The sequence below is a fragment of the Sinocyclocheilus grahami genome, unplaced genomic scaffold, assembly GCF_001515645.1.
Source record: "Sinocyclocheilus grahami isolate Dianchi unplaced genomic scaffold, SAMN03320097.WGS_v1.1 scaffold753.1, whole genome shotgun sequence".
In the NCBI taxonomy this organism is placed as follows: domain Eukaryota; kingdom Metazoa; phylum Chordata; class Actinopteri; order Cypriniformes; family Cyprinidae; genus Sinocyclocheilus; species Sinocyclocheilus grahami.
In genome coordinates this window covers 323,720-335,925 of record NW_015505932.1, presented here as the reverse complement: position 1 = coordinate 335,925, position 12,206 = coordinate 323,720, and the positions used below count along the sequence as shown (strand labels likewise).

The 12,206-nt window shown below is 37.6% G+C and overlaps 1 protein-coding gene across 1 annotated transcript in view; it reads left to right on the top strand.

The window, feature by feature from the left end:
* Positions 1-12,206, top strand: part of LOC107561036 (cadherin-8-like) — a 100,504-nt gene that overhangs the window by 81,243 nt on the left and 7,055 nt on the right. Inside the window, exons 7-10 of the mRNA XM_016245367.1 lie at positions 6,008-6,255; positions 9,683-9,819; positions 11,393-11,514; positions 12,106-12,206. The exon at positions 12,106-12,206 is cut by the window's right edge and continues 11 nt beyond it. Of these exons, the coding sequence (XP_016100853.1) occupies positions 6,008-6,255; positions 9,683-9,819; positions 11,393-11,514; positions 12,106-12,206 (608 nt within the window). The remainder of the gene's footprint in view (positions 1-6,007; positions 6,256-9,682; positions 9,820-11,392; positions 11,515-12,105) is intronic.

Sequence of the window (12,206 nt, the reverse complement as noted above, 5' to 3'; positions counted from 1 at the left end):
AGTATATATATATATATATATATATATATATATATACTGTAACTCACTCTATGTCTTGCATTTAATTTTCAGATGCATTCACAACATCAAAGTATATCGATATGAACTGTATTGACATTTGAAAATATATTTCTATACCTTTAAAAACGAATTTCTAAATGCAATTCATACACACAGAACTGCTGCACATGTAGTGGTTAAAACAATGCTGTATTCATTCGGTACATATTCATACCAAACACAAAGATCTATCAGAACATTTTTGGTATGAATAGGCTATGTGTACAGTTACACCCCTATTAGTAATGGCCTCTTGAATATCAGATTTATAACATGAAAGAAAGGGAAAAAAATCTGGAGACAAAGCGATAAATAAAAAAATAAAAATAAAATAAATAAAAAATAATTTGGTTTGTCCCAAGTCTCTCACAGCTGAATGTGTAAGGGCATGCCTGTTTTTCCTCATCTTCTCATCCCATAGCACTTGGCCTGGAATCTGTTGTCTGCATTACTAATAGCATGATGGATGGCATTGCATGAGAAAAACAGGCAATCAGCAGCCCAATCCCCGCTAACCTCTATACCTCCAGACGGTGCTGGAGTTCAGGAGAGCAGAACAAGCTTGTAAAGCACACAACCCTTATTTTTCCTCAATTTTTTTGCACCTGCCACTGTGTGCAGACACATTTTCCCCAGGCGCTGGTGCTGAGCCAGCGTGCACCAACTATCATCTGCAGCAAGTTGGCCGATGCAGCCCTCACCAACAATTAAAATTTGATTTAACTTCTGCTAAATATTGAATGGTCATGACCAAAGAGCCTTTGTAGCAAGGTTAAACATATTGATCTGAGTGAGATGCCACAGGCTCAGACAGTTAAGATATGGCTTTGTTGTATAGGGATGCATGCTCTTAACTTAGGCTGTGGTGGAGAGGGATGCTGTATTTCCCCTGCTGCTGATCTTTGATGCTTCTAAATGTCCCTGTAAACATACACACTCAAACCATGCTGGGAGGTTTTTTTTTTTGGCTAGGTGCTTTCAAACAGGCACAGGTGTGGTAAAAATCAGTCACAGTCAGGGGCGGACTGGGACACAAATTCAGCCCTGGCACTGTAGCCACACCGGCCCACATTACCACACCGACACAGCCCCACCCACGGACACACACATTCACTACTTACATTTGTGTATAGATGGTGAAATAATATAAGCAGTACCATATATGTAACAGATATTTAATCATTTAATGTATGTGTCTGGAAAACAAACTTTTTAAAGAGCACACGTTTATAACAAATTTACACACACAGTAAAAGCAAAAGAAAAATAATCTGAGGATGGTGTAGAGTCTGTGTGCTGTCTGTTTATGCCATTTGTCTGCTGTTACTGTCATTCTCTACAGTATGCTGTTCTTTGTTGTCACTGTCTGTCTGTTGGGTTTTTCCTACCTCTAATATATGACTACATATTCAAAGAAAAGTTCACTACAAATGTCTACAGTACTATGGCTATTGCTATTGGTTTTTGATGTGTTAGACTATATTGCAAGTAGCCTACATCAGTTTTTACCCTAAATCCCACTTTATCTGCTGATATTTCAGTCATGCAATTCAGTAACAGGCTCGTTAACACTTAAGTTAACCAATTATCACGAAGCAATGACATTTTAAAATATACTGGGGTTCTACGCTAAGCTACATTGATGTAGGCTACTGTCAAAAAACCCCCAAAAAAACACAGGAGCTAACTGGCAGAAGTAGTGTGACAATGACTTGTGCTGGCTGTATTTTCTGTTTTCTTCTTACCTCTGCAGCACTAACTGTCCTCCACTGCAGCAGCCGAATTTAAACCTTTTGAAAAGAGTTTGGTTAATTTTACGCACTTAGCAGCGTCGGACTTGAGCCCTTTTTTTTCCTTTCTCAAAGTTTTTCTGCAACGCCTTTCCTTTTTTACGGTCCATTATCTAGCTTTTACTGAAAATTAGCTCGTGTTGCAATTTCTCTGATGACGTGCTTGATTTTGACTGAATGGTTCGGTCAGCCCATCTCGGGACCAGGCGGCCGGCCATTGCCGACTGGGCCAAATGCTTAACATGTATTTATTATTAACATTATTATTATTATAATCATAGAGAAATCATGCAAGCGATAAAAACCTGTCCACATTAAACAAAATGGTCCGGCCCCTCTGGCATTTGCCAGAATTGCCAGATGGCCAATCCGCCCCTGGTCACAGCCATGCGGTTCAGTATGCGTTCAGGCCACATGAAAGCCTGAATTGCATCATCTGGAAATAATGGAGGTCAAGTGACAGCCATAGTCATATTCAGGCCTTTCCACCCAATGAGTGCCAAAATGTAGACCCAGAGGGATGCAGAAGTGCCAATTTCACTGTAGAGAGTCAAATGGCATGCATGACTATCAAAAGAATGAGGTGTTGGCGTGATATTTTTAGATGGAACTGATTTGCAGTGTCTCAGATGAAAGGAGCTTGTTTCAGTCTTGCCAATATGCAAAGCTCCATTTGAATGATGTCCTCAAAAATCTCAACTGCAGTTAAATGGTAACATTTCTAGCATGTTGAGTGATGAAAGGGATACTCTCTCTCTCTCTCTCTCTTTCTTTTCTTTCTTTCTAGCTTTTCAGATGTACTACTTTATTTATTTTACATTTAAAGGGGTTATCGGATGCAAAATTCACTTTGATGAAATGAACATAAATGTGTGTTGGAAGTGAGTGTAAACATCCATCCTATAATGATAAAAATCCACCCAGTGTTTTTTTTTTAATCCATATTTTAAAATCCCCTTTCTCAAATCAGGCTGTTCTGAGATTCCTGTCAGAATGAAGTAGTTCTGCACAGGCCCCTCCCACAATAGTTGATTGACAAGGCTGTCTTACCTTAGACCTGCTCTTAGTGAGCTGTCATCAGTCTGCCATTGTGTCGACTCCGGTGCAGGGAAAGACAAGAATGTCTCTGATTAAGCGATTGAGGTGTTTTGTTGTTGGATGTAATAATGAACATAGCAGTCGTCATTTACTCCCGACATTTCGTTTTGAAGGGAATGTGCCGATCCTGCCTAAATACGTCTATGTTCGCGCGAATCATTCATGATCGAGCTTGATCTACACAAAAAGTGAGTATAAGGTTTTTTAGGAATCTTTGCAAATCGCCTTTCCTAATTGCTAGTTAGCAAGTTTCACGGCTAAAGTAAACAGTACTGCTCGTCACCCACAGAAGAGGGGCGGGGTCAGCAGAGCTCATTAGCATTTAAAGCAACATGGACTAGAACGACGTGCTGAAAACAGAGCTCATTTTGACAGGGTAAAAGGGTGTTTTTTACACTACCATTGATAAATGTTAACCAGAGTATGTTATAGACTTTTCATTAAGACCCTAAATAATCATATCAACTCATATAAAAGGGGCATCCGATGACCCCTTTAAGACATAAAACTCTATGAACTGTCACCAGAATTCAATAGTCTCGAGCAGAACTGTCCTTTTCCAAAGCAAGCAAGGTGCCAGACTGCAACTTGTTCTGAATTTTACATCATAGGGAAACTTATGCTTGTAAAACCCTACTGAAAGCTGCAGTGTCATTTGCACACCCTAACCAATTTTCTCGTTTTACATAGTTTCAGCTGCTATATAGAAATTTAGCTCTCTGTGAGTACTGAAACCTTTATTGCATTTAGATCCTTTTAACCTTTTATCAGATAGAAATAGTAGTGAAAAAGACAGGAAACTATTGGAACAGAGAGGATGAATGGAAAAGGGGCCATACTGTCTCAACAAACTCAAACCACACGGCAGCAACAAACAGGAAGTGACGTAGTCTATGTGAATAGCTTTGAAGAAGCTAAAGAGTAGAGGATGGAGTAAAGGTGCACCAGTCAACTATATCAAGAGCTCTGTATAATACTGTACTGTACGGGGGATTACACAAAAGAAGTACTTTGTGACAGCACATCTGGAGTTTGCCAGAAAGCCTGAAAGCAATGAAGTGTAAAAATAATTATGATTTATAAGGAATGATTGGACTCACACACGACAAATCAGTAAATACGCTACTCCTCAAACGTTTGGGGTCAGTAAGATTTTTTTTTTAAATTAATTAATTAATTTATTTATTTTAAGAAATTAATACTTGTATTAACACAAAAGTAACAGTAAAATGTTAATAATATATATTTTTAATATTTATATTTGAAATGGCTTTCGTTTGAACTTTCTTTTATAAGAAAGTAGTAAATAATAAGACATGTTTCTTGAGCACCAAATCAGCATATTGGAATGATTTCTGATCATGTGACACTGAAGACTGGAGAAATCGCTGCAAAAAAAATATTCAGTTTGTTGTTCTGTCAAACACAGGTTGTTGTTAAATTGTTAAAATTGCTGATAATAAAAATAAATAATTGTGCCATAATGTGGTCCAAATTGACAAAAAATGTATGTTAGATTTATGTAAGATCACCCTGAAATATTACAGTGCCCACACCTACAGTGAAATAGTGGTGGTAGCAGTTACTTATGTACTGTACTGTGCGATTTTTTCAAAAACATTTAAAATATAATAAAAATATAATAATTGTATTAGTTCTCTGTATTAGTGTTCTGAAATATAAATGTCAGTACAAACAATATTTCAATGTATGTTTGAAATATAATAAAAATATAATAATTGTATTAGTTCTCTGTATTAGTGTTCTGAAATATAAATGTCAGTACAAACAATATTTCAATGTATGTTTGTATATATATATATATATATATATATATATATATATATATGTATATATACAGTGAAATAACAGACAAGACAAGACTAGCCAATGGTCTGAATACTTTTAAGGAACTTTTTTTTTCCTCTCGTGTTTTCCTCTTTGTCTCGACATGACAGTAGTAGCAAGGGAGGGGTGAAAATAAAATGAAATAAAATCCTCCCAAAAGCGTTGATGACTGCAGCAGACAGAGGTACATGGAATGTTCTCATTCGGGTGCCCTGCTGTCAGCCGCACTGACTTCAAAGCGTGCTGATAGAGGAACTCCAGCTGCTCTCCTCTCCCAGCTGGGGTTGCTCTCAGCCCGGCTCCAGTGTCCTCCTGACCTCCCCTGTGGGATAGAGGCTTTTTTTTTATAACATATGCAAATTATTCATGCTACCACTTCAACTAATTCCTAGACCCTGTTTCTTTTTCATGTGTACTTCAGTGGTCAGGTCTACTTTAGTTTCCGTCAATAAAAGAGCAAAGGGGGGATTTGAGCCCTTTTTCGAGTTCAAATGAGGTAGAGGGAGATGTGATTCGGAATGCAATGGTATCAGCCTGTAACAGGGAGAGTAAAAACCATGACATTTTTACTAGATGAAAATCGTAAGGAGGTACTGGCAATAAAACGGTGCTCTGTGTCAAGTTCTCTTCACTGTAGCATGTATGTACACAGGTGGGGTGAACATGGGGACTTTTCCACACTGAAATCATAAATATTTATCCTGGAGTACAAATAATTCCCACATTGTATTTTATCTGCTACTTCTATAATATCTCACCATTGGATAATTGCCTCGGAGAATACATTAACAATGTTAATGTCATGGAATTGTGGGCAAGGATTCATTTTGTTTTCATACAACACAAACAAACAAATCGTAATTTTCATGATTTCTTAACAATTTGCAATGCAGTCCTTCTGTTTCCATTAGATTAACCTTATTTGCAGCCTCATTTAAATCCCAAACACATGCTGTCTCTGCCACAAATTAATAACATCCCACGCTCCAGGTGAAAGTGTGGTTATTGCTACTAAATATTATTTTTGTTCACCCTGCTATTGGGCTCACAGCAGCTTAAATCTTAGCCACTGCAAGGTGGAAGGAAGCCGGTGCAATTATAGTCAGTCCTACAAGCCCAGCAAACTGAGTCCGCTAAAACCAGGGAACTGTTTGTCTTTGTTTTTGTGCCCATTAATAATAAACATCTCTATTTTTCTCTCTGTTTTCCAGCCTCTGGACTTTGAGTCAAAAAAATCCTACAACCTAACAGTGGTGGCGACCAACATACGTGCCGATTCGATTACGGGTGGGCCATACATGGACCAAGCCATGGTCAAAGTCATTGTTGAGGACGCAGATGAACCCCCTGTCTTTACAAAGTCTACTTATCTCTTCGACGTGCATGAAAATGCTGCAATCAATACAGTCATAGGAGCGGTAGCGGCGAGAGACCAAGACACCACGCACAGCCAAGTCAGGTAAAGGCAATCATTTCTAGCCCATGTGACCTTGTCAGAAGAGGTCTGGTACTCTGTTGTATTCCTTAGCGAAATTAGGCCAAAAAAACCTGTCATTAAACCAAGGGAAGATCAAACTCAAGCGTCTACATCAATCTAATAGCCAAGTGCTCCTTCACTACTGCATCCTACCAGCCATTAAATGCTCCTGATGAAATTTGCCTGTAGAAGTGCATTTGCATTCAGACTAAATGGAGCTCTCACCTCCACAGAATTGGTTGTACTGGGAAAGAGAGAGGGAGAGAGATAGGACAATGACACAATAAGATTCCTCCTCTTCCTCTCACTGATGTATTTCACTTCTGTGACTTCCTACTTGAAAAATTACAAGGGCACCTTCAGTATAGGTTATACAGCCAATTTCTCTCAGTCCAACCTAGCATTTCATTAATTCTCCAGTGACTTGCGATGTTTCAGGGAGAACATGCAACAGGTTGTGTAATTACACTGGGAACTGGGAGCAGGGGAGAAATCAGAGATTGGGTTTCAACGCTGCAATGGAGTTTACACCAAGTGAGAGCTCTCATGTGTGTGATATATTTATTCTAGAGCTGCACAATATATCAAATTAAAATCAAAATGGCTTAGTGGGATTATTACATTGCTAAGGCTGTGTTTTAATTAAATATATGCTCTGCGTGTTTCAAAGTGAAGTGTGGCACTGTGATATTTTACACATAAGCAACTCATGATCCTGTGTGTTTTTAGCAGCTCAGTTCACAGTAAATGCTGCTCCACATGAATCCATCTGAGTTATAGTTAATATAGTCTAATATAGTGTCGGTGATTGCAAAGAGTGACTTTTTTCCCCCAAATCATTCAGCCATTAAAAAAAGTCTTAAACGTGACATCTGTGCTTAGTGATTGAAGATTAAGAATTAATCTTCAGAAGAAAATCTGTGGCATTTGCTGTTGGAAGGTGGAATTTTTTATTTTTTTTCCTTCTTTCTAATATCCTTCCTGGCTTAGAATGCATTTTCCTTGCTATCATTCGCATTTGTGCACCCATTGGTCTGACATGCAGGCTTTTCGTACACATGTTTGTGTAATTTGGAAGATGCATTACTTCTATCCTGAGGGCATTGAGTAGATTATGTTAAGATAAACATGACAAGGTCATTTTAAGCATTAAGGGATGAATTATCTTTTCTAATGTTATCAAATGATTTTGGGTTGTTTGACTTTTTTTTGGTGAATTTTGAACCATAAAGTGGTAAAGTTGCATGTCTTCCCAAACGGAGCAGAAGGGTTGGAGTTATTTTAAAAGGTAAAAGCCACTTTGTAAATAAGAAACCAGAAAAAAGAAATAAAAAGATGACTGAATTTATCTGGCAAACGATGCCCATGATGAATAAGATATCCAGACCTCACTTCAAATGACAACATTTCTGCTTGAATACAGCTAATTGTGCACATCGATGTGGTTGCCACATCAATAGAAGTAATCAAGGTGAAACAGGCAAGAAAAACTTGTAGTTGTGGCTTTTAAAGGACTCTGGTAAAATGAAAATATCAGTTGTAATCGCAGCTCGGCATGGAAACAGTAATTCACAGAAACATTGTTCCACATCAGTCTGACCTCTCAGACCATTCCTACCTTCAGCCTCCCCATATCTCTCTCTCTCTCTGTCTCTCTCTCTCTCTCTCCCTATAAGATTTCAGGATTTCTCTTATTGTGAAACTGACGTGCATCAAATGGTGCCAAGCTGTGTCCACGTTCATATTAGCCCTGTTAGGAGTATTGTCTATCTGTCAAAAGAAGTGTGGGTGTAATCAGTGGGGATATTTTAACCTTCTCTGACAGAAATCCCTCTGGCTCCAGATCTTGTTGTGGCACCTGATATTTGGCATATGCTAATACATGGTGGCTGCTCTTGATGGCAATTGTGTTATACTGATGTACGCTTTACTTAGAGTAGGCAGAGTCATTTGATTTGGTTACTGCACATTTACAGGGTGCAGCCTACTGGAAAACATTTGGAACAATAGAGTAAATTGTGGTTCTGTGAAAGTCCTCTTAATTACTCTTTTACCCGACATAATAACGGCAAAAGGCCTAGAGAACATGTTCTATCCTGTGCTTTTTTAGTAAAAAATAAAACAGATTTTTAAATTAAAAAATAGTATTATTAAAAACTAATGCCATCACATACGTATTCTTCTTCTTCTTCGTCGTCTTCTTCATTTTCATTAATGTAAATTAATACAATTGTCACACTTTACATTAGTCTTCAGGCTGCAGTATAATTATGTAAGCAAGTAGCACTGCTGAGTAATACTAATCAACAACATGCACTTCATATCAAAAATATTTGAATGTATATATTTTAAAAATGTATAATAATAATAATAATAATAATAATTATTATTATTATTATTATTATTATTAATGTTTGTTATTCAGAAATGTCTGTCTATGAAAAACAAGGTATTTTACTACATACTTAATCAAAATAATCTTTGAGCCATTGACATTTTGAATTATTTTATTTTATTTTTTTGTTTTTTTACACCCTTAAAAAAACCCATGGAATAATTAATTACAGATTTGATTGTTTGTTTCTCTTTTTTTTCTCCCACTTCATTCCCCACTGTAATTTTGTCAGTTTGATTGACACATAGCAGAACATTTCAGGGTCTGTCTCTCGGTGGTACGTGGAGCTGTCAGAGCCTGACTGAAATCCACTCAGCCTCCCGGAGACTGTTCCCAGGTGGGAATGTTGTCTAGCTGCCTGCACAGCAGTAGAGCACTCCTCCTGGACTTCCACCCTCAGTCTCAGGATCTCTACCACGGCTCAACATTTTCCTCACATTCACTATCCAGACCAATGAATTTTCTTTCTTTCTTTCTTTTGTATTTATTTTTTCATTTATTTTATTTATTTTTTAGTATTTTTATTTATTTATTTAATTTACAACCCATTCCTCATCCACTGAGGCCTTCTTAAAAGTTATACCTCCTACTCATGTTTGAGAGAATGCCCAAGTAGACTTTACCCTGATCATTCAAAGATTAGTAAATTGTAGGTGCATATAAACTAGGTTGAATATAAATATTATATTTCTGCATGAAATCTGTTTTTTTTATTTGTTTGTTTTTATGAACTATGACAAAAAGTATGTCTTGAGAAAAAATAATTGAAGTTCTTTATGTTAATCATGGCATTTAACAATTATTTTTACAATGTTATTTTAATATGATATTTTGGGTAAATGTGTGTTGCTTTATGTCAGCTATTGACTGTAATATTCTAATATATGTTTTATTTATTTATTTGTTTTTACAGAATTTTTATTAATCCACATTAGAAACAACTTTTTTTGGACATATACTAAATACTTTTACTCTCTCTCTCTCTCTCTCTCTCTCTGTGTTTTTCTTTTACAGGTATTTTATTGATAGACACACTGATTTAGAGAGGCAGTTTAACATTAATGTTGATGACGGGAAGATCACATTAGCTAAACGTCTGGATAGAGAGACGGATATGTGGCACAATATCACCGTGACAGCCACTGAAGTTCGTAAGTACAGTTTTCCTTTCTTCCTCTTCTTGATTGAAACATGAAATGTTTTATGTTTCAAAATGATTGTATAACAATATCAAAGAGATCATTACAGTAATGTGCAAAGAGATCATTAAAATCTGTGTAGAGGCACTTCAGACCAATAAAAAATTCACATCACAGTTAACATCTTTGTTAATTATGTAACAGGATTTACAATGGAGAAACAAATGCAGGTATATATTCAACATGTCAAAAGGCACTAAGATAAAAAGGTCAAAACCTGCGTTCTAACTATAAATGAACCATAGCAGCTTATGAAATAGAAGCTTTACCTTACACCTTAGGTACTAATTTACCGTCAACAGATTTTAAGGTGCTAAAGTTTCCTCTCAGAAACCGAAGACAGAGATTTAACTGAATTAAAAAGCTCAGCAGTCAATTAGATGGACATCTAACTTCTATTCACGCCAGAGCTGTTTGCTGTACATAGCAGATAAAATAACATCTGTTGACTGGATAAAGAACTTATTAAACACAAGCTGTGGACCATAAATAAACACTGCACAAGCCATCCATAAACCTTGAGATTAATTTTGATTGGCATGTACAGCTACATTATGCAGATACTGGAGCCAAAAATGTTTCCCTGGAGCAGGAAAAAATATACAATTAACATAAGATGTCTTTGAGCTCAAAGAGCAGAGTAAACGGATTGTTTTAAGGGCTCCTCACATAGCAACATGGCATGTGAATTTAAGCGTGCAAAATGTTTTTGCTCAGTGTTTTAACATGATGACCAACAAATCTGGATTTTTTATTTTTTTTTGGTGATGCCTCTGGTGAAACAGTATTTAAACCGAAATATCTGTACAGCATGGCTGTGAATATGAGTCTGAGCTACTGCATTATGTTGAAATGTCTGCTCAAGGCGCGTAAGCTTTTTTTTCAATCAAGGTGGGAAATTAATTGACAGGTCAAATGCATTTCAAATGTTGTTTGCTGTTCTAAGTGTCACACATTACAGCAGTATGCCCTGAATTACCAGTAAACTGTTAAGGTACCATGTCATGTGCTAAAGCCAAACGAATAGATAATTGCTTTAAAAGTCAGCGGTTGCAACCCTAATTAAATACAATCATTTACATGAGTCCTCAAAAGGGACTGTGAATTACTGCCAATGAATAATTCCAATGAAAAGTTAATCTAATTAAATTGCCCTTTATTGTCTTCTGCCACCCTTTTATTAATATTCATTTTTTTAACCTTCATGTATAAAACATGCACCTGTACTGGGGATTTCAAAAGCACTTTGAATGTGGTTTTTTTTCCAAACCGTAATCCTGTTTTGCATACTTGATAATGTCTAAAGCTCAGACTGATGCTGCATCTCATCTGTCTCTCAATCAACCCAGAGGATGGAAGAAAAAAAAAGGAGAGGAAGAGAGACAAAGAAATAGGTGTGAGGCAGAAAGAGACTGAAAATAACTGGGTCATTGTATTTACCTGGGATTTGCAATAGCTCCCTTTTATATTTGGCCGCTGTACTTCTGTTTTCAGTCTTTTAATAGCTTGTCTCTTTTCGAATTAGGAAACCACAGCCAGATTTCCAGAGTCACAGTGGCAATCAAAGTGCTGGACATAAACGACAACGCCCCTGAGTTCGCCAACGAGTACGAAGCCTTCCTTTGTGAAAACGGCAAACCTGGACAGGTAAGAGGGCATCAATCAGGCCCGCCAGCAGCATCTCCCTCTCACAGCTCCTCCGTAACGATCAGCCACGGTAAATTATAGCCTACTGATTTAAGAGAGAGAAGTAAGAGACACCTGGGTGGCCTTTTTTAGCTACTCACTCTCTCTCTTCCTTTGCAGAAAATGAAAACAATCAGATCCATTCAGGCCCGGTCAGAGCCTGCATCTCTCTAGCCGACATGCAGTGTCTGTGACTAACAGTATCAGTATGTACTTCCTCATCCTCCGCCCTCTAACACAGTCACCGTAAGAACATTCTCCATCCATGTGGGGAAAAGAATGACCTGGACGGCTGGGTCCCGCTTTTCAGCGAGCTGTAAATCATAAAGAAAAAGAACATGTCTTGAACAGGTTGTGGCAGATATATAGATGGACTTGGCACCGAAAAGTGGGCTGCCAAAGCCTGCGCCCCTTAGCTTAGGGTCTCTACTTTTATGAGTGAATGGGACAGATTTTTCATCCCGTGTTGGCTGCTGTCAGTGTCTGGCCCGATATGATGTCAAAAATAGAGTAATGGATGACTGGTCCCTCTCTTTGTGTCTGTGTCCACAGGTGATTCAAACCATCAGCGCTGTGGACAAAGACAATCCTTCCCAGGGACACACTTTCCACTACCGCCTGGAGATGCTCAACAATCCCAATTTCACCATCAA